This window comes from Petaurus breviceps, unplaced genomic scaffold (genome assembly GCF_028583685.1).
Source record: "Petaurus breviceps papuanus isolate PSGF00001 unplaced genomic scaffold, PetGlider_PUasm1.0 188, whole genome shotgun sequence".
Classification (NCBI taxonomy): domain Eukaryota; kingdom Metazoa; phylum Chordata; class Mammalia; order Diprotodontia; family Petauridae; genus Petaurus; species Petaurus breviceps.
Genome location: NW_027185804.1, coordinates 41,291,441 through 41,315,462, shown reverse-complemented (window position 1 = coordinate 41,315,462; position 24,022 = coordinate 41,291,441). Strand labels below are relative to the sequence as shown.

At 35.2% G+C, this 24,022-nt stretch overlaps 1 protein-coding gene and 1 pseudogene across 1 annotated transcript; both read left to right on the top strand.

Moving 5' to 3' along the window:
• The first annotated feature begins 7,408 nt into the window (after nucleotides 1-7,408).
• On the top strand, nucleotides 7,409-8,332 carry LOC138163561 (olfactory receptor 10AG1-like). Its single transcript, XM_069091009.1, has one exon. It carries the CDS (start codon nucleotides 7,409-7,411, stop codon nucleotides 8,330-8,332), a length of 924 nt encoding a protein of 307 aa, XP_068947110.1.
• A 13,985-nt stretch (nucleotides 8,333-22,317) lies between these two features.
• Nucleotides 22,318-23,263, top strand: LOC138163355 (olfactory receptor 10AG1-like; annotated as a pseudogene).
• The last annotated feature ends 759 nt before the right edge of the window (nucleotides 23,264-24,022 follow it).

Below are 24,022 nucleotides of genomic sequence, written 5' to 3'. Positions count from 1 at the left end.
CCTCCCTCTTCCCCCCTCCCCCCACCAATTTACAACATGGTAGACATTGTGGATATTCTTGTCCTGGTTCTCATTTTTTTCTTTTCTTTTTTTTTTTTTTTTGCTCTTTCTTACTTCATTTGCCCCCTTGAAACAGTCCCCCCAAATCTGTTTATTTTCTCATGCTCTTTTCTTTATATGACAATATTTAGTTAAAACTTGTAACAATTTTTTGGTTTCTTCATTCCATTGATTGATTTCCTATTTTTGTTGTTTGTTTTATTTTCTGCTACAGTTTTGTGAATATTTTGGAATACGTGGAATCTTTTTTTATGTCTTGGATTTTTTTTCAGTATATGCCCCAGTAATCTAATTTGGTAGAGAAAGACCCTTGAGTTTTCTTGCCAAAATGGAAACAATTGCTATTTGCATTCATTTTCAGCCAATTTTCATTATGGCTCAAACAATGACCAAAGGACCTTGACTTATGGCCTATTGTTGGTCAATCAATGAAAGCCATAGTGATTTGGGGTTAAAGCTGCTCTTTAGAAAAGGGGAAAAAGGTTCACAAATTAAAATTTGCATTCCCTTTGGACAGAGCACTCACAGATAAGGTTGTGATGCCCTATGTGGAAAGGAAGGAAGGAAGGAAGGAAGGAAAGAAGGAAGGAAGGAAGGAAGGAAGGAAGGAAGGAAGGAAGGAAGGAAGTTGTGTTGCCCAACTATCCTGTTTGAGGCAGGACATTCCCATTGGGCAGCTCCTTTTCTACTCACAGAGATTGTTGTTTGTCTTTCATTCTCAAAGACCATGACGTCAGGAAGGTGATGCCATGACATGTAAGTGAATTCAACTTAAGTGAGCAAAGCTACCAGTCTCACTTCTCCTCTGGAGCCATCTGGATCCAGTGTCCAGATATAGATCAGGACAGCTACAGAGGGCCCAGACTTTGACCTTTTCAAGGTAATGTCTTTAACAGATCTCAGTTTGACTGAGGCAATACCCAATCTGATTAAGGTAATAAGAAATGAGGCAGAGAAGGGCCTCTTTACTCTTTAGCTGGGTCAAAGTTTGTGAAGAGTATGGTGGCTTTTCATGCACAGTACCAATTGCTTTGACAGAATGCTTGGATTAATTAAATGGGTCACAAGTAGAATATCATTATTCTTATTGTCTCATTGAAGCTCCATAATTGACTATCTCTAAACTTTTTCCTCTGAGACAATTTGCTGGATATGAGGTAAAGAGAATGGTATTCATCCTTACATTTTTTCTATTTTTAGTGATTTATTTGGATGGTGATTGATAACTTATAATACTTCCTTTGATATCATTTGACAGATTAAATAGTGGGGCACAGATGTTAGTATTCTTTCCTTTTTCCTATATATATATAATACATAGGTGTTCATGTGTAATATTAGACTATATATGAACATATAAACATAAACATACATACATAATATTTTTCCAGTGAATATTTTATTTTTATTTAAATTTCATGGAATTGTTTTGTGTGTTTTTTTAATTTAATGTAGTTAAAATTGTAGACATAATAGATGATGTACAGGTAGGAGTAGTCAGCTAGGTGACATAGTAGACAGATTGCTGGATCTCAAGTCAGGAAGACTCATTTTGGAGAGTTCAAATCAGGCCTCAGACAATTACTAGCTGTGTGACCCTGGGCAAGACACTAAACTCTGTTTGCCTCAGTTTCTCATCTGCAAAAATCAGCTGGAGAAGGAAATGTCAATAATTCAAGTATCTTTGCCAAGAAAATCCCAAATAAGTTCACAAAGAGTTGGGCAGGACTGAAATGAATGAATTGCAACTGGAAGGAGTGCTAGTCTTGTTTTCAGGACAACCTAGGTTGAAAAACTGTGTCCAACTCTTATACTATATGTAAAACCTGGCAAGCATATTAACCTCATTTCCTTGTCTATAAGTTAGTCATTTCATTTTATTACATTAATTAGAATATTACTTGCATTATTACATTTTTCATTTTGCTGACATAAGAATTGATATTAAATGAAAAGTCATAATATGAAATTGCTTTACAAATTTTAAAGAACTGTGTAAATGTTAGCTGTGACCATGATCTCTCCTGAGTCAACAGATATGAACTATACTTCATCTTTTTCTCTTCCTCCATTAATCATCCCAATTTTAACCACCCCAAAAGTAATATTTTATGCTTAGGTAGTTTATACAATTGCTTAAGGCTTTTATTTAAACAGTTGATTTAATAATAAGGTGTCTGAAGCTCCTCACAAGAAGTTGATGAAAGGGTTGCAAGACTCTTTATGGAAAGTGGGAAGGAAAATGTTGTACCACTTCTTTAATGACTTTAAGTTAGAATTTTCAGGGTAATATCTCAATCAACTTTTTTAAGAGAATCATTCCTTGTTTCAACTCAATTGAATCAACATACAATAAACACCCACATATTTATGTGTGTATATGAAATATATAGTTAGAATAACCTTACTATATTTAGAAGAAATAAGAATTATGCTTAGAAATGTTTTGTGATAAAAGAAAATTAATATGTCTGAATTTTTTTTAATGTTCCTTTGCTTTTAGTCTTGGCTATGAAGACTTATCTTTGGAAAAGGCAAAAAAAATGGCCACCAGAAGAATGAAATTCACTACAGCTAGGAGTTTAGAAATTTAAACTTTAGAGTTATCGATGATTTATCAGAGCTAAAAGACACAGACAGATTATATGTCAATATTATAAAAAAGAACTGTCTTATATCATTAGTGAGTAATCAAATCCAATTATGGAGACAGGAATAATGAACTACTTTAGAAAATCAAATGCTATTTCTATTTTGAAATTACAGAAGAACATGGAAGTTGTATGCTAGATGTTAGCAAAATCAACTTTGATTTCTGGGGAAAATGTGTGAAATACTACAATAGGAGCAGTTATTGAACATATCTAAACTAAAGTGGCATTTTCAAACAGAAGGTATGGTTTTATTTAAAAAAAGGTTCTAATAAACTAACCTATCTTTTCTTTTTTTAAATAGGGCTATCAAGGTTAAGTGACTTGCCCAGGGTCACACAGCTAGCAAGTGTCAAGTATCTGAGGCTGGATTTGAAGTCCTGACTCCAGGACCAGTGCTCTATCCATGGTACCACCTACCTGCCCCTAAACCTAATTTTTTTATTGATATGATTAGTAAACTAGTAGATTCAGGGAATGCTCTGGGAGACATTCACTTATGTTGAGCAAAACATATGGAAAGTTTTCATTGTTTTAATTACTCTTTGATAAACTCTCCAGGGAGATCAGTGATAGGAAAATATCCAATATCTTCAAGTATACTCATAACAGTCCTTTTATAAAGAACTACTTTCTGTAGTCACAAAATAATATAATATTGTAAAGGAACAATCACCTGATTGTTATTTGAATTCATAATTTCTTTTGAATCCATCTAATGATGATAATGACACTAATAATGATAATGATGCTGACACTGCCTGGAATACTATGCTATTTTACAATATAAAAATGTTTTCTTTTAGATATGCTGTCAAAAATAATCCTTTTTATGTAAATAAATTATTTTTTACATATTTCTTTTTTTTATAATTCTTTACTTTTCTCCAATTACATGGAAAACAATTTTAACATTCATTTTAAGACTTTGAGTTCCAGATTCTCTCCCTTCCTCCTTCCCTACACCACTGCATTGAGAAGGCAAACAATTCATCTCATGTTATACATGGATAGTCATGCAAAACATTTCCATATTAGTCATGTTGTGAAAGAAAACATAGACCAAAACATTTTTAAGCTGAATAAAATAAATTTTAAAAATTATATTTTAAATTATATTCAGACTTCAATTTGTATTCAGACACCATTAGTTCTTTCAATCTTTTTATCATAAGTCCTTGGGAGCTGTGTTTGATCACTATAGCTGAGAATAGTGAAGTCATTCACAGTTGCCCTACTGCTGTTACTTTTTACACAGTGCATTTCATTTTGCATCAGTTCATGTGAATTTTTCCAGGTTTTTCTTAAAGCATCCTGCTCTTTATTTCTTACGCTCCTTCACAATTTCATAGCACAACTTGTTCAGCCATCCTCCAATTGATGGGCATCCTCTCAATTTCCAATTCTTTGCTACCACAAACAGAGCTGCTACACATTTTTTATACAGATAGGTCCTATAGACCAAATAGTAGTTTTTTTTTTCTTCAGTGTTGAAAAGTAAGCATGGCTTTACAGTTACTTGGACATATTTGCAAATTGATCTAAAGAATGGCTGAATAAGTTTAGAACTCCACCAACAGTACATTAATGTCTCATTTTTCTCACATCACCAACATTTGTCATTTCCCTTTTCTGTCCCATTAGCCAATCTAAGAGGTATGAGCAGTACTTCAGAGATGCTCTAATTTGCATTTCTCTAATCCATAGTGATTTGGAGTATTTTTATATGATTATAGATAGCTTTGATTACTTTGTCTGAAAGCTGCCCATTTTTTAAATCATTTAACAATTTGGGAATGGTACTTATTTATTTTTTATAAATTTGACTCAATTATCTATATATTTGAGAAATAAGATTTTTATCAGTGAAATTTGCTTCAAAATGTTTTTCACAGTTATACTTGCTAAATGTATTTCCTTCCATCCTATTTCTCCTCGTTAATTCTTTTCTCTCTCTTTCCTTCTACCCTCCCTCCTCAAAATTGTTTTGCTTCTAACTAACCCCTCCCCCAATCTTCCTTTCCTTCTATCAACCCCTTCACCTTTCTCTTATCCTCTTCCCCTCTTACTTTCGTGTAGGGTAAAATGGATTTCTATACCCAATAGAGAATATGTGTTATTCTGTCTTAGAGTCAATTTTGATGAGAATCAGGTTCACTCATTCCCACCACCCCGAATTCTCCATCTTCCCCTCCATTGTAAAAGCTTTTTCTTGTGACTTTTACATAGGATAATTTATCCTATTATACCTCCCTTCCCTCTCTTCCATTGCATTCCTCTTTCTCATCCCTTAATTTAATTAATTGATTTTAGATATCATTCCTTCATATTCAACTCACACCTGTACCCTCTGTCTATATATAAATTTTCTTTGGCTCAAAAATTTACTCGCCCCATCCTTTTGTGGGTAATGCTGCTCCAGGAATTGTTTTATTATGAAAAGGTATTTGGAAGGATTTTGGGGAGAGCTCAGAGAAGTTGCTGCCTTTTCTCTGCCATCTTGGCTCTCTGTGTGAAATATTCTTGATGGGGATGCAGTGAACAAAGAACTGGCCCCGGAGTCAGGAGGATCTGAGTTGAAATTTGGCCTCAGACACTTAACACTTAACTAGCCATGTGACCTTGGGCAAGTCAACCCCAATTGTCCTGCTTTCCCCCCCTCCAAAAAAAAGCAAAAAATCTTAATGTTAAGAACAAGATGAAGCAAAGAAAATTAAATGTTTTAACCTGGCTACACAATTTCTGTGTGATACAGCCAGAAGTAGAATTCAAGTCCAGTCAACTTTTTCCAACACATAACTTTCCAACACTGTTTTCCAACACTGACTTCTTCCTCATTGTCACACAAATAAAGAATATGAATAAATGAACAAAGGCAGGGGTGCCATTAGTGTATTTGTTGATCTAGACTCAAAGTTCTAAGCATGGAAACTATCTCAGAGGTCACCCCTCAAACAACAGATGAAGAAAATGATCATTGGAAATGGTAAGTTAATTGTTAATTGCACCAAAAATACCAAGATTAAATGTTGGGATTTGAACCCATCTTCTGAATCCACAGCCAATATTTCTTCCATTGTAAGTTGTTTCCCCATTGAACAATCCAAGCTGATTAGAGAGGTAGTATATTGGGTTCAAAAAAATTCTTTCAAAAAAGAAAAGTAGAAGATACTTTTTTTTTGTTTCATAACTTCTCTCAGCATTTCAGTCAGTGGTATCTGTCCTCTAGGCACCTTTAAACATGCAGTACTCTCTTACTACCCCCTGATTACCCCCACCTTCTACATGGAATAGTTATTGCCTAGACTATGTCCCATTCAGGCTTAAATTGAAATATATGAAATATTAAAATTTACCAATATGCTGTTTCATTTTTTTCCAGCAAACAGATCTCAGGTGCATGTTGCAGTGAGAATGAGCTGACCAAGATTCCATATAAAAGTATAAAAGGAGACTATAGCCTGATGAATGAAAAAATAAATATTAAAACAGTGTAACTTGTTACCACTACTGAACAAATCTCTAAACATAGAATTTTAAGCATCTCTGAGTAAGGTAAATATTTTAGGTGAACATATATTCCTGCAATCATCTAATAGAGGAAATTTGTCCCACCTAAAATTTTTTTTATCAAGAAGCTACTATGAGTAAAACATTTTAGGAGAGACAAAATGTATGAGGCGTGATGTCTGCCTTTAAGATGTTTAGAATACAGTAGGAGGCACAGAATATAGATATTGGAAAAGACATAGGTTAAGTAGAAGACATTTACTAAGTAACAAATATCTCTTGTGGATATAATTTAAGAAAGGGAGAAAATACATACAGTTGGATATGGCCAGAAAATTTTACTCAAAAGAATGGAAGGAGGAAAGATGGACTTTGAAAATAATGGTAGGATTCTGATAATTTGAGAGAGACAGACAGACAGAGACAGAGAGACAAAGACAGACAGACAAAGACAGACAGACAGAGACAGACAGAGAGTAAAAGTCAAGGTAGATAGGTTGAAAAGTACAAAACAAAAAGGAATTCTAGTTGGTATAATTCACAATATGTCCTTTGTGCTATATACTATATCTTATATGAATGCTATAATTCCTGAGGTCTGGATATCACTATTTAAAAATTTTAGTGGGGCAGCTAGGTGGCACAGTGAACATTGCACTGGTCCTGGAGCCAGGAGGACCTGAGTTCAAATCCCGCCTCAGACATTTAACATTAGTCATGTGACCTTGGGCAAGTCACTTAATCTCAACTGCCTTCCCACCTCCAAAAAAAAAAAAAAAAAGAAAACAAAGCAAAAGAAAAAGAGCTAAATCTTTGGTAGGTTGGTATTCCTGTAAGCACTGATAAAATTGAGATTTTACAGATATCATTAGTTATTTTTCTCTGGCTCCATATTTCCATCCAAATATTCATGGTTCCTGATGGATAGGAAATACTTTATAATCATTTATTGAATAATTTTGACTACCCCCGCCCCAAAGAACAGACAAGGTCTTAAAGTATATAACAGAGAATGTTGGGGGCAGGGGTAGGGGAGGAGATTAAAACATAATATATTAAACCCAGGAAGGAAGCTGTCAGATCATATAATCCAAATTCCCCTCTTTGCTGAGAGAGAAAATGAGGACCACAGAAAAATGATTAGTCACTTCTCAATTGATTGTTTTTACAGGCCAAAGAAGGACATAATGTCAGGGGGTAACCTCACAGTTGTGATGGAATTCATTCTCCTTGGATTTTCTGATCTTCCCGAACTCCAAGGGATTCTCTTTGTGATTTTCTTAGTCATCTACTTAAGTATACTGATAGGAAATAGCCTCCTCATTTTCTTAACCAAGATTGACTCAGGTCTCCAAACCCCAATGTATTTTTTCCTTGGAAACTTTTCCTTCTTGGAAATCTGTTACACATCAGTCATTCTCCCAAGAATGCTGGCAGATCTCTGGACCCAGAAGAGAACTATTTCATTCCTAGCCTGTGCTGTACAAACTTGCTTCTTTTTTATTCTTGGAGTTGCAGAATGTTTGCTCCTGGCTGTGATGGCTTATGATCGTTACGTGGCCATCTGCAAGCCTCTCTACTATCCTCTCATCATGAATCACAAGGTATGTGTCCAACTGGTTGTAGCTTCCTGGATGATTGGGGTCCCAGTGTTGGTAGAGCAGACATACCAGATTTTCTCTCTGAACTTCTGTGGTCCTAACAAAATCAATCACATCTTCTGTGATGCCCCACCTTTATTCAAATTGGCCTGTGGGGACACATATAAGATAGAGGTCTCTGTCCATATTGTTGCTCAGCTATTCATCCTAACTCCCTTTCTCTTGATACTTGCATCTTATGTCAAAATCATAACTACCATTCTGAAATTGCCTTCGACCTCAGGGAGATCCAAAGCCTTCTCCACCTGCTTTTCCCACCTCATGGTTGTGGGCTTATTCTATGGGTCTGGAAGCATTGTGTATTTTCAGCCCAAATCTGGTCACTCAGCAGGATCAGTCAAAGTGTTTGCTCTTTTCTACACTACTGTGACCCCAATGTTTAACCCTCTAATATACAGCTTGAGAAATAAAGATGTCATTGCTGCACTGAGAAAACTACTTCCTAAATGAATTGTCATGGACCAATTAGCTAAGTATGCAAATGGTGTTTTTTTTCTCTTTTATTCCACAGTTACTACAAAAATGCACATTTCCTTATTTTTCATTGCACTGAAAATGCACTTAAATGAGAGCCCCTCAAGAGATTTTATTTCAAAAATAAAACTGCTACCTAAAGTCACATCTTATATTAAATAATTTACTGTTACATAAATGATGACAGATACCAACAAACATTTTTAGCTCAATCATACTGTTTTCTATAAATTTATTAGTAACACATACATTTAGCTGTTTAAAAATTCAGTTGGCTGCTGAGAGAGAGAGAGAGAGAGAGAGAGAGAGAGAGAGAGAGAGATCAGGCAGATTTGTAGGATGAGACAAAGAATGACAAGGACTTAGAAAAACAAAACAAACAAGAAAAATAGAGACATAAATGGATACAGAAAAAATGGAAAGATTTATTTGCTTGCATGGGTAGATTCAGGAACGTTTAATGTTCCTTCACCATTGTGTCATTGGATTGTTTTAATTTTTAGATTAAAAATGTATTTTTAGAGCAAATCACTTCATTTAAAACAGCTCTCTTTCTGCATGGTTTCTAAAAATTCTGAAATAATGGAGGTTTTCCTCCTCTAAGCGCATTATAATTTTCTTTGCAATCTATTAAGAGACATAGAGTTTAATGAGAAAACTGTATTTTATACAAATATCAAGAAATAATGAGAGGTGCTATGTTTATAGTTGATAGTATAACACTTTCCCCACTTTTATTATGTAAATTCATGGAATATTAAATATATAACAAGCTTTGGAGCCTATTTAGTGTGATTTGTACTATGGGGAAAAATAATCCTCCACAGGTAGTGAAGCAGATTTTTCACACACACACAAATAATTAAAACATATCCAGTTAGCTGTTGCATGAAGTCAATAGCTCACTGCAACACAAAGAAGTCCATTCTCCTTCAGAATCATACAATTTGTTATGAAATGCTTTTTTAACAGCAAAACTAAAATTGGCTCTCTGCAATTCTAAACCTTTTCTTGTTAATTATAACCTCTTGTGTCAAGCTGAAAATTATCTAATTCCATCCCCTCATATAAGACTTTAAAATTCATCAAGACAACAATCATTTTTCCCTTTGGTCTTTTCTACATCAACCCCCCTTATTTCTTAAATCAAAACTCAAATAATTAAATAAATGAAACCGAAATAATCAATGATGGAGTGAAGGGACCTGTACCCTAAAAGGAAAAGACCATGTCTTTGAAAGCAACCAGGTCCTGAATTTCCCCATACATTTCATCAGGCTTCTTGCCCAAGGTATCTAGTCCACCCCAGTCCACTTAGATATCTAAATTAGTTTACTTGACTCTCCTTTCACAGTCAATCTTGGCTAATACTTCTTTCATTCACTATTGCCAATGGCCCACTCCAGACTACTTTACTCCTTTCAGTATTGCTGTTAGCCTACCCCAGACTATTTGCCACTCCTTAACTCTATCCTGATCTTTTTCCTGTCCCTTTTTTGTATATAAGTTTGTCTTATGCCCATTAAGTTGAACATTTCCTAAGCATCTCATCACTTCTACTGGCATTAAAATAAACCTTATCATTTGACTGAAGGAAGTTTTGAGTGCCTGAATTAATTCCAGGCAGATGCCACCCTGTACCCTGACATTTTGGGGTTCCCAGAAACCACAAACCTCATTATCTTGAAATCCCACATTTCCCTGTTCACCTTCTTCTGGATACTTACTAGCTTATTAGAGACTTTTTCTCAAAAGTGGAGCATAGAATGGAACATCAATTTCCAGTGATGGTCTAATAGAGTGTATTGAAGTATGAGTTCTTTCATTCTGGGATTTATGGCACATTTTAGGCAGTCAAAAATTTCAAAAGCTTCTATTGTCATATTGTGTCTCTATTGACAGTGAATTTGCAAAGAAATCCATATGGCTTTCTTCTGTCTCAATCTCTTAAATTAAGTTGCCATTTAGTCACAGCTCAAAATACTTACCAATATTGCACATAAAAATAATATTTTTGAATCCAAGCTCAAGTTTTAAATATAGCTCTAATTAAATCACATTTATAATTGTCCTAAATTCTGGTCTGAATATATCCTTTGTTTTTCCCTTTGGACCTGCTGATTTTGTGCACTATTTGTTAGCCGCTTGAACATTATCTCATTTTGAACCAGGTGAGGTGATCTGATTCCTCCAGCATGTGGGATCTTTTGTATTGCTTTGTTTGACTTAATATTATAATAACACTAAATGCCATCTATGCTCTCATTTTCATCACAAAATGATGTGTTAGTTATTATAGGAAAGATGGAAATAATTTCATAAGTTCATTTTTTGGTATAATACACTATCTTTCATTCTCTGTCTCTCTGTGTCTCTCTGTCTCAGTAAGTCTTTCTGTCTGTTTCTCTCTGTAGATATGTTTGTCTGTCCATCTCCTTCTCTCTCTTCATTTTATATGTAGAATTTTTTTTTGTCATTTTCCTAACAAAATTTTAAATTCCATTTGGAATAGTATGGTCAATTTAGAAATCTAAAAGCATTATATTATCTCCCTTGCCTTCTCACAACATTATTGTAATCTAGTGACATGTTTATATATTTGTTGGATGTGAATTGATATCTCAAAATTATTTTAATTTGTTTGTATTTTGAGGTTTTTTTTCCTTTTATCCATATAGTGTTAATGAAGTAGGAACATCTTCCCCACTCATTAACAGGTCTACCACACGGAACCTGGGTCACATGGAGCTCAGTAAGTGGAAAGAGCTTACCCAAGGAGGAGAGAGGGAAAGAGAGACAGACAGAAACAGACAGAGAGACAGAGAGAGATAGAGAAAGAGAGAGACAGACAGAGAGACAGACAGAGAGAGAGAGAGAGACAGAGAGAGACAGAGAGAGAGAGACAGAGAGAGAGAGAGAGAGAGAGAGAGAGAGAGAGAGAGAGAGAGAGAGAGAGAGAGAGAGAGAGAGAGAGAGAGAGAGAAGCAAACTGTGAGTGGGTGGAGCGAGGAATTTGTCTAGGGGAACTTGTTTGTGGGGAGTCCTGACAGAAAGAATGCTCCTGGGATTAGTGATGATTATCTTGTTACACCTTACTTTCAGGTGTCCTAATGATGTTCCAAATAAATAGTTTGGTTTCACCTTTGAGAAACAGAGTTTATTATATTTTGCAAATCTACCTTGGAAACACACATGTAAGTGCAAAGCAGCTGCTATGGGTATCACTTGGTATTACACCATATTTTAAGTGGTTGTTAACAGTTTACATATTTTCTTTTCAGAATTATTTGTAATCTTTGGAAATTTACGCATTGGAAGTGACAGTCCAGGGCGGCCAGGTAGCACAGCGAGTAAGAGCACTAGCTCCAGTGTCAGAATTGACCTGGAGATCGATTCCCGGGCTCAGACACTTAGCACCACACCCAGAAATAACTGGCTGTGTAACCTTGAGCAAGTTACTTAACCCCAATTGCTTAGGGATGGCCAGGTGGCTCAGTGAGTAATAGCACTGGCTCCAGTGTCAGGATTGACCTGGAGATCAAATCCGGGCTCAGACACTCAGCACCACACCCAGAAATAACTGGCTGTGTAACCTTGAGCAAGTTACTTAACCCCGATTGCTTAAAAAAAAAAAAATGAAGTGACAGTCCAGTACAGATATGCTATTTGGGGATTTTTTTTTCCTAAAATAAGATCCTTAACAGATCTTTTTTTAATATTTTTTTCTAATTGATGTTTCACAATGCTTATCTGAATTCAATTTGTTTTTATTCAAAGTCTGTCAATTTAATATAATTAACTATCACAAAAACGTCCTTTAGTTTTATTCCTTTCTTGACTACTCATAAGTTCAGCACCTTAGCTCAGGCCCTCCCCAATCTTCCCTTGGCTATTCAATCTAAATCCATTTATTTCACATGTGCATTATATGGCACTGGTTTTTTTTTTTTTTAGATTTTCCTCTACTTTAGAAAATAAATGGCAGGGAATTTTTTTGCCTTTCTTTGTTTTCTGAATATAGGGTAGAAGTTGGCACATAGTTAAAAAAAAATTTGAAAAACTTCTTATTGACTTTCCTAGCATGTTCTTTTTGCTCCAAGATTAGAGCTATTGAGTAGAATAATAAAGGAACTTGAAAATTTATATTCTGGCACATAAGTATTAAGGACAGCTGTGATACTAAACACATTGACAAATTTATTTTTTTTAATTTCATCAGAACACAGATTCTCAATTGGTAAATTTCAAATAATAGATAACTGACTTATTAGCTAAACAAAGACACCCAGCTGTTAGGTATAGCATCGCTGCATCCCATCTTAATTCCCACCAGTTACTATTTCAAGTCATCATCTCTCAGTCCCCCCACCCCAATCTCACCATTTATTGTTGATGTAGTATACATCATTGGATCTTCTTCAAATTTAGATCCTCTCCATTTCCTCTCTTTCTTTCCACTGAACCTCTATAAAAATCTTTCCTCAACATTAACTTTCTCAATCTACTATCTGCATTTTATAATAATAATACCTCATGTTTATTTAAAGTCAGACATTTTATAGCACATTTTCCTATAATAACTCTTCCATTTTTTAAGGCAGGCACTTAAACAACTTAGTGAATGTTCAAAATAAGAATTGTTCTTAAACAGAATTGTTACTTGGAGGACAAAGAAATATAGACCGGCAAATTATTTAAAACCCTGTCTCTTCAGATTTGAAACACACACATTGACTGGAATTATATCGAAGGAATAATTTTGAAACTGCCACTGAAGACATTTCCAATAATCCAATTTAACATAGATCCATGAAGTATGGTTAAAGGAGATTTTCTCTAGGTCTCAGTTAATCATGTATCTCTTTTAATACAGAGATAGTACCCAGTGGTTCCAGAATAGTTAAAATTTAGGTCACTCTGCATGCCAAAATAAACTGGTCATGGAATCAGAAGGCTTAGATCTGGGAGGGAATGAATAAATAAATGAATGAAGAAATGAATTAACAAGCATTCATTTAGAACTTACTATGTGTCAAGCACCATGCTAAGTACTGGGCATATAAATAGAAAAAAAGAGAGAGTCCTTTCTCTCTTAGAGCTCACACTAAAATGAGAGGGGGGGAGGAAGACACAGAGAGAGACAGAGGCAGAGAGACAGAGAGAGAAACAGAAAAAGGGGGGAGGGGAACATTAGTAGGGATGATGCCCGGGTCTCAGGAATATTCTATTCTATTGACAAGTTAGATGGCAAAATATGATGGAAATTTCTTTATAACAAGAACCCTTAGAAAATATATGATTTAATACAGCTCTAGAGTCCTACTTACTTTTTTTCTACTTATATGACACTACACTTCCCCATGTCTTAGTACTGGCCACCCCACTTTCCAGGAATTGTCACCCTTCTCATCTCCATTTTTTTTAATATCCTGGGTTTCCTTCCAGATCCAATTAAAGTACCACCGTATAAATTATTTATTTCCAAAATCCCCCAAATACTAGCATTCTTCTTTCAAAATAAATTGTGTATTTTAATTCTAGATGTATTTGTGTGTATATATATATATATACAAACATTCACACACATATACAGTAAAGATTTATAAATATGCATAAGGGTATACATTTGCATACAATAATATAATTCAACAAACATTTATCCAGTGCTAATCATATGCATCATATTATGCTAAGTCCTAGGATAGGGGAGAAAACATGAATGTTAATATATTTACATACATGCACACATACACATATATCTTTATTCCATTGAATGTAGGAATATATTTTGGTATGTATTCATGAATAATTAATACACATATGTTTATATAATACTTATTTGCATAAACACACACAAACATATATATATATATATACATGTACGCAGTAAATAAAAAGTAATGTAGTCCCTAATCTTTGCATGTAAGTTCATTGAGAACATTAATGATACTACTTTTGTGTTTGTAGACCTAACATCTAACACAGTACTTGGCAAGTAGTTGACACTTAATAATTTCTTATTGAATGATTGGTTGATTGATGGATTCCTAGTCTTTCATTCTCTTTCATGAGAACTTCCCTTAGATCATATATGCTCTCCCTCTTTGCTGCAGCCTCCTAGAATCCCTGGCTTTCTCTAAAACCTCAAATCAAATGCTATGTTCTACAGAAGGTCTCTTCTGGTCTCCCAACTGCAAGAGAGCCACTGTTTAAATCAATGACAACTTTGTAATTCTTAGAGGAAACACTGTGAGCAATCTCAGTTCAACAAGATTTGTTGAAGAACAGGAACAATTCTAGCTCTTTGGCGTTGTGCACCAAAGATATCCTGAATTTACCTGGTCGCATGTGTTTTGTCTTCTTATTGCTTTCATCACCAATATTGGACATCAAGATCTGACTCTTTAATCGTCTTCTCACCCTATTGGCAATGCCTGTTGGTTTATGCCTCTTTCTCTTGATCTTTTCATATCTGTTGGGCTGGTGCCAAATGAACTTCTTGATGATTTTAGGCTTCACCAGGGGTCTGAGGGCAGGCATGGCACCAGAAAAGAGATAGAAGCCCCTCCACAGGAAGCACCAACAGAAAGAGAGAGAGAGAGAGAGAGAGAGAGAGAGAGAGAGAGAGAGAGAGAGAGAGAGCCAGAGCCTGGCAATAAATATTAATGACAGATGTGATACTGAACTCATTGGCAAATTTCTTTTTTTTAAATTTGATCAACTTCCATAGCCCAGGATTAAATTTCTGTCAGTATTCCAAATCACTGTCTCTCTCCTCCCAACCTTGCCACTTATTTCTGCCCTATTGTACCTCATTGGATCTTCAAATTTATGATCTCTCTATTCCCACCTTCACTTCCACTTACCCTCCATAGAAATCTCTTTTCTGAACTTTACCTTTCTCAAGCTAATATCTGCATTTTATAATAACAATACCTCCTATTCATTTAAAGTTATCTGGTTTATATTACATTTTCTTATAATCACTCTTGGCTTCTGCTAGGCTGGAACTTAAAGAGCTTAGTGAATGTTAAAAGTGTGAATGATTCCTAAACACAATTGCTACTTGAGAGACAGAGAAAAAAGGGACTGTCAAATTATTTAAGAATCTGTCACCTCATGTTTCAGATATATAAGTTGACTGGCATTATTTCTAATTAAAAACAAAATCTGAAAACACATTTGCCTACTAGAGATATTTCCCATAATCCATTTCAACACAGATTTATGAAGTGTGGTGAAAATCAGTCTTGTCCAGGCCTCAGTCATATATATATATATCCCTTTACTCCTAGTTTACTTAGTCCTAGTTTAGAAACAGAATAGTTATACTTTAAGTCATTCTGCAGACCAAAATAAACTGGTCATTGAATCAGAAGATTTAGTCCTGGGAGGGAATGAGTAAATAAACAAATGAATAAACTACTTAAGTGAAAAAAAAATCCAGTACTTATTATTTGCTAGCACTAGGCTAAGAATTGGGAATATAAAAAAAAGAAAAGTTCTTTCAGAGCTCATCCTATAATTGCTAAAAATAAACAAACCAAACCACACACACATTAAAGAATTCATCTGCATAGTAGATAGAAAAGTCTACACAATTTAAGGGTACAGTAGAAGAGACAAAGCAAGTTCCAGGAGGCGTTAGATTGTATTAGGAAGTTATATGGTAAAACATGAAAGATGTTTCCCTCCATCCTCCATTTTGCAATGGTAAGACCCAGAGGATTCTAAGATATTGGTCAGTCAAATCATAAGGTCTAGTGATGCTCCATTGTACCAGAAATAGTAGTTCTTGATTATTCACCTAGTCAACTGCTGTGAATGGTCATGGCTTCTATTCAAGGCAGAGGATTAGAGAAATAATTTACTACAACATCCAATTTTGAAGCAAACTGAGGAAAATAAAATGGAAATTACTTACCCAAGGTCAAAGAGCCAAGAATGAGGGGAGCTAGGATTTACTCTCTTGTCCTCTGATTCATAATTCAGTATTGTTAACACTAATTTTCTATCTCAATGCCTTAGGATGTACTAGTGGATCTTCCCAAGATCTGGGAGGCAGGTCATGTGATGGGAGAAACATACCCAGTTCTTTATTTTGGAGTGACATGATATAGGGAAGATAATTTGGTTCAGTCTATCAAGGGTCTTTCTCTTTTACAGATAGAAAAACTCAGGTTGAGACATGAATAGAAATCTTGCAATAGTTAAACTGTTAAGAAGTTGCTGAGCAAAGGATGCAACATGGTCTCATGGCTCAAAGTCCCAGTTTATTCTATTATGTTAAATTGACTTATTAACAGGTGTTTAGGTTACTGGACTTTGAGCCAGAATACCTTCCATCTCATTAAAATGAGATAAGTAGCATGGGAAAGGTGGTATCCCCAGAGGGTTAAGAAAGGCAGGAACCATGTCTACTTATGGAGTACAAAGTGATTTTGATTAAAGGATCATTTTTAGAAGGGAAGATGGTCCTCTTTGCAGAATTTGGTAATATTTGTGTTACATTACCATGTAACGCTTGGGTGAGAGATAAACTAAGAAATTGTTGAACCAGCAGTAAAGATAGCACTGACTTCAAATCCTCACTCTGAATCTCACTGAGGAACTTTGGGCAAATCATTCAGAGTGTTTGAATCTCAGTTTTTTATTCTGTATAATGGGAATAGCTGCAGTACTTATATTAATTGCTGAGCTGGTATTTAAGCAAAATAATTCATGTTAATATATTTGCAAGCATTAAAGAAGTTATTGGATGCCATTTATTATATACCTATATTATTTTAATCTATTCATCAGAAAGGGAAACATGTGAATGTGATTTAATTTCATCGGAAAAAGGTAAGTATGGGCTCTTTTGCTGGCTCTCCTTCCTTTTCTCTCACTGGAAAGAGGTTTATGGTTTGAATTCTCACTGATCTATGAGGTGCCTTCCAGTTCTAAATTGGATGATGCCACTCCAGGATTAGAGACACAGGAAAGAAAATATATGGGGAATGAGAGTTCTTTATATAGAATATCCTCTGACCACTCAATGTTCCAAGTATAGTGGGAATCCTTTATAAGTGGACAGAAAAGTACCAAATAAATCAATATTGCTTTTTATAATTGCTTCTAGTCTTCACATCTTATTATTCTTGTTTATTTTGTATATCACAGTAATTTCCTGAAGAAACTCATCTACTTAATTTCCTTTTCAACAAAGAAAAAAAAGTTTTAAGAAAGGCAAGCATTTAATAAATCATACCTGACAAGTCATTCCATATTGCACACATGTACATACCCTAACCCTCATTTTCAAGACCAGGAATGCAGGCTTTGCCATCTGTTTTCAAAGATCAAAAATGGAGAGTGCAATTAATCTCATATGAACTGCTTCATTTTTTTTTTCAATTCACCCAATGCAAGGACATGGTTCGTCTTTCTTTCTTCCTCCTTCCTTCCTTCCTTCCTTCCTTCCTTCCTTCCTTCCTTCCTTCCTTCCTCCCTTCCTTCCTTCCTCCCTCCCTCCCTCCCTTCCTTCCTTCCTTCCTTCCTTCCTTCCTTCCTTCCTTCCTTCCTTCCTTCTTTTCTTCCTTCCTTCCTCCCTTGCTCCCCCTATTCTTCCTTCCTTCCTTGCTTCTTTTCTAAGGGAAGACAAGGCAATTGGAGGTAAGTGAATTGTCCAAGGTGGCACAGCTAGTTAAGTGTCAAGTGTCTGAGACCCATTTTGTACTAAGGTCCTCCTGACTTCAGTGCCGGTGCTCTATTCACTGCACTGCTGAGCTGCCCCATGATTCCTCATTCTTCCTTTGGTCTCAATTCATAGAAAAACCTTCAAAAATCTCTTTCATTCTGATATCTTTATATTATTATATTTAATAAAATTCTTATATCAATATGTATTGAATTATTGACTGATGGATACCCAGTTTCATTCCAGGTTTTGAATGTTTGTTTTGCTTCCACAAAGTGTGCTATCAATATTCTGGTAGCTGTGGAATCTTTCTTTCTGTCATTGGCCTCCTTCAAGGGTAAATTATAATGATCAGACTGCTGAGAAAAAGGAAAAGAATGGTTTAGTGACTTTTCTTGCCAAATTTCAAATGGATTTTTGAATGTTGGATTAATTGTGTCACCACAAGAGTATCATTGTTCTTGTCTTCTTACTAGAATGCCAACAATAAGTAGTTCTTTTTTTTCCTCTTCCCCCCCCCACCTCCCACATAGTCAGTGAATGAGTATAAGGTCAGAAGAGACAATTGTCTATTTTCACTTATCTGTTAAGTGAAATCGGCCTCGATATTATTTGGCCTCTTAGGGCCAGTAAGATGGCACAACAGATAGAAAAATGTGATTAGATTCAGGAAGATCTAAGTTTAAATTTGACCTCAGAATCTTACTATCTCTGTGGCTGAGTAGATCACGTGATACCTATTTGCTTCTATTTCTTCATCTGCAAAACGGGGAAAGTAACGGCACCTGCCTTTCAGGTTTGTTGAGAGGTACAATATCCTGTATTTTTTTACATACGTAGCATACATTTGTATGTATGTATATACATGTATGTGGAAAATAAGACTTTTATCAAAAACATTTTAGCTATTTTTTCCAATAGATATTTTTATCCTCATTGCATTAAAATCCTTTGTCCAAAATCTTTTCTTTCATATAATTGAATTCATCTATTGTTTGTGATCTTTTTTACATCTTGTTTGAGTAGTGATATTCAAGAGGACCTGGGTTCAGATGCTGCTTTTAAGATTTGAGCCTTGGTAAGTCACTTTAACCTTTGTTGGTCCCCTTTTTGTGGTTATTAGTAAATCATGTTTGACTCTTCCTGACTCCAAGAGGTTTTCCTTTTTTTTTCTTCCTAGACCATTTTAAAGATGAGGAATTGAGGCCAAGAGGGTTAAGTAATTTGCCCAGTTTACATTTACATTTAGTGAGGATCTGAGGTCAGATTTGAACTCAGGAAGCTATTTGAACTCACACCCAGTACTCTATCCACTGCATTACCTAGCTGCTTCTGCCTCAGTTTACCCAAATGAAAAATGGAAAACCATTTGAAATGCCCTCTCACATATGACTTATGCTCAGTTACATTCCCTATAGAAGTCAAATGTAGGGGAATGTCTATTACATTCAAATATATCTGTAGAAACCCTTTCTTTGATCACAATGAACTTGAAGAAAAGGCGTTCTTATTCATTGAACAATAGTGTTATATATTTTCAAATAATATCTAATTATAATTATATACATTTATGGTACTACATGTCATTTGATATCACATTATTGACAATAAATAATGAATGGAAATTTTAAAAAATTTCTGAGGATCAAATGAATTGGAACTGCTATTGGCCTTAAATCACTACATGTAAGTGCTAGTTACTATTATTAGCTCTTGCATCTTTTGATCACTAGTGAATGAGACAGAATTAGGAAAAATGGACAAAATGAACACAAAAACTTTTAAAAATTGAAAAATTGACACAGGATTTAAATTCAATGATGTAGAATGAGGGAAGAAATAGAAAAAGAGGTATTTCTAAAATTAGTTAAGAATAAAAAAAAATAATTCAGGATTTTTGATCAATGTGACACCAAGACTTCAGTAGCCTACTGATGAAAGAGTATGTCCTTTTCTTTGAAAAGAAGTTGTAGTTTATCAGTGAAGAATGAGGCTTATAGCATCCTACATAGTAATGATAAGAAGGGTTTTGCTTCGTTCTACTTTGGGAGAAGAAGGGTTGTGTTGTTTATGTGTCAAAAGAATAGGGTAATTCATTAAAAAGCGATTGCTCTATAAGGAAAATAACATAGACAGAGATGAAGGACCAACAAGAAAAAAGGTTGTTTTTTTCGTTATTTTTAACATGATAAAGAAATGTGGCCTAGAAAATAGCATTGTAAAGATTCCAAATTGAGTTAGTTCATTCAAAGAACATTAATTAGTGATTTGAAATCAGTTTGACAGGAATCATGAAGGGAGTGCCTAATTGATTGATTCTTAGCCTTTTGTTTTATGGAATAGCTTTATTCAGCTTTTCCTATGATAAGGAAATAAAATGAAAACGTAACAATTTAAGGTCTTGAAGCTATAAAGTGGTGGCTCTAATGTCTATTCTGTATTCTCTTCCAGTGGTCTTTTCCCATTGAATTAAACTTTGAGGACATGATGTAGCATGGGGTTGCATTTTAAGTTTACTTAAGGTACTTTACATATGTAAATTTTAAATGGAAGGAATTAGAGACAGAAACAAAGATAGACCATCAGGCATAGACACTGGCAAATCAGGAGTCGAGTAATTAAAGCTGAGACAGAGAGACAGAGGGACGGAGGGACAAATACAGTAACAGAAGTAGAAGAGTTACAGAGAGATGGATAAAAAGAAACAGAGGATGAGAAAAAGAGATGAATGAAGCAAGAGAACAGAGGAGCTAGAGGACAGAGACAGAAATAGGGGCTTTGAGGTCAAGGTGGATATTGAATGCACAAAGGCAGGAGTGACTCTTGGTGCTATAGATAAGGTGCTCTTTTGCATACTTTAGTGGTCTGGGATGAGTTCTAAAAATGGAAGGAATATCAGGGTCATGCCCCACATTATAAATGAGGAGATTGAGGCACAGAGATGGTAAGTAACTTCCTTATGGAAACATAGAGATAATAAGGTTGAATGGTGGAATTTGAAGCCATCTTCTGTATACAGAGCCAGTAATCTTCCCATTGTACCAAGCTAAAACATTAAAGAATCCAAGATGGCTACAAGGGCAGCGTGATAGATACAGTAAAAGTTTTTTTTTTCTTTTTTTAAAGAGAAGAAAATATTTGGTTCACTTCACTGCTCTCAGTACTCCATCAGATGTATTAGTTCTATTGCCACCTACCATTTCTGAAGAAAAAAAAAAGTATTTTCCTATTACCTCCTGAATTCTCCCACCTCTCACATACACCAGTTCTGCTGAGCTATGTCCCAGTTCATACTCAAGTTTAAATTTCTGAACTATTATAATTTACCTGTTTGCTTGTCATTCGTTCAGTGACTAATTCTCAGGTATGCTACTTTGGAAGCAATCTGAGCAAGATTCTGTTCTAAACTGTGAAAAGAGAAAATACCTTGATAAATGAAGATGTAATAAAGTGGCATAAGTTGTCACTGTCATTGTTAATAAAATTTTTAATTTTACACATGTCAGCAGTGGAAATATTTTGGCCATAATGCATTACCTTAAATTCATATCATTAAGGCAATCTATTCCACCTAAGGAATATTTATATCGACTTATTCTGTGAAGGATTCATTTCAAGACAGATAAAATTGTTTGAGACATGTCCATTGCCCTTGAAGTCATAAGAATCCAGTAACAAGCATGAGATAGACATATGGGAAATATAATTGAGATTAGGCAGTGGGCATTTGCTAAATAGCAACTATCTGGTAGAAATTCTATGATATGGTAGTTCAAGAAAGTGGGAAATCGATTTTATCTGGTATGGCAGAAGTCTACACAACAGAATGGAGAGAAATAAGATACGTCTTTTTTCATGCTATATCCACTGTGAAGACTATGGTTTCTGCTGTCAGGGAAATAGTATATAGTAAAACAGAAATATAAAATAGGGTTTAGAACTGTATTCCTCTTGAAAATGATGATTTTAAGAATAATTTCACATAAAAAATGATGGTTTTAGATCTTTAGCATAATACATGGTATAAGGATAAACACTTAAGTATCACCTATTATTTGATTTTGAGCTTTTACGAAAGAGTATAGAATGATAGAATTGAAATAGGAATTGAAAGAACATAACACAGAAGGGTGGAGTTGGTGATAAAAACAAGAAATTAAATCTAGGAAATATTTGGTAAATCCTCAAATCCAATTTTCACTTTTTGCCTGAGAGGGTAACTGAGAACCAGAGAAGGAAAGTGATTGCTTCCTTCTTAATTCATCATTTCCACAGGCAGAAGAAAGACCCAATGGCACAGGACAATCTCACCAGTGTGATGGAATTCATTCTCCTGGGATTCTCTGACCTTCCCAACCTCCAAGGGTTTCTCTTTGGGGTTTTCTTAGTCATCTACTTAAGTATATTTATAGGAAATGGCCTCCTCATAGTCATAATCAAGATTGATTCTGCTCTCCAAACTCCTATGTATTTTTTTTCTTGGGAACTTTTCCTTCTTGGAAATCTGTTACACATCAGTCACTCTCCCCAGAATGCTGGCAGATCTCTGGACCCAGAAGAGAACCATATCATTTGTAGAATGTGCTTTACAAACATGTTTCCTTTATATTCTGGGAGTGGCAGAGTGCCTGCTCCTGGCTGTGATGGCTTATGACCGTTACGTGGCCATCTGTAAGCCTCTCTTCTATCCTCTCATCATGAATTATAAGGTATGTGTTCAACTGGTGGTGGCTTCCTGGGTGATTGGAATCCCACTACTAATAGAGGAGATATATCAGATTTTCTCTCTGAACTTCTGTGGTCCTAACAAAATCAAGCACATCTTCTGTGATGCCCCACCTTTATTTGAATTGGCTTGTGGGGACACATATAAGATAAGGGTCTCTGTCCAAGTCGTTGCTCTGCTAGTCATCATAACTCCCTTTCTACTGATAATTGCATCCTATGTTAAAATCATAACTACCATCCTGAAATTACCATCAACCTCAGGGAGATCCAAAGCTTTTTCCACATGTTCTTCTCATCTCATGATTGTGTGCTTATTCTATGGGTCTGGAAGTATTGTGTATTTGCGGCCAAAATCCAGTCAATCAGCAGGATCAGGCAAAGTGCTGGCTCTTTTCTACACCACTGTGACCCCAGTGTTTAACCCCCTGATATACAGCCTGAGAAACAAGGATGTCATTGCTGCATTCAAAAAACTGCTTCCTCAATCTCTCAGGTCATGAAAGGATGAGCCAAATATATACAATTTAATTTTCTCTCCATTTATTCCTCAGATCATAAAAAATAGGATTCTTATTATGCTATTTCCATAGCACTGACATTGAACAGAAATAAGACCCCCATTAGGGATTCTTTTTTAAAATACAAGAAAACTGCCTAAGATTTTCATTTTGTTTTGCTAGATTCCAACTTAGGTTGAGCAAGGGTCTTTATGTTAAATAATGGTAAATATCAATTGGTGTGTTGATTATAGTAGTACTACACATTATTTTCATAGCAAATGTTCTCTTTAAAAACTGTCAATTCAGTATGAGACAGAGAATGACAGAGATAGAAACAGAGGAAGAGAGAGAGAGAGAAAGACAGAGAAACTCAGACAGACAGACACAGAAATACAGAGACAGACACACACAGATACAGAGAGGCAAGAGATGGTTATGGCAAATGGAGACAGAAAGATGGAGTTAGGGAGATGGATGTAGAAACATAGAAACAGACCATGGGAGATAAAGTGACATAGATGTAGAAACTGAAATAGATTATTATTTTGTTTGCTAGGGTACATTATTTTAACCTTCTGAAAATGTCATATACTATTTCTGTGGTTTCAATAGTGGTATCATTGTGTTAGTTATGCTCTTTTAAATCAAATCACCATGTCAACTAAAAAAAAACCCTGTTTCCACATACTGAGTAAAATATACTTTTTTTGGTCCCATTGCTATTCCTTTATTGCAGGTCTGCACAACCCGTAGCCCACC

Bases quoted from the DNA above. Each gene is read 5' to 3' on its own strand.
- LOC138163561 (XM_069091009.1), top strand. From the start codon at position 7,409: ATGTCAGGGGGTAACCTCACAGTTGTGATGGAATTCATTCTCCTTGGA.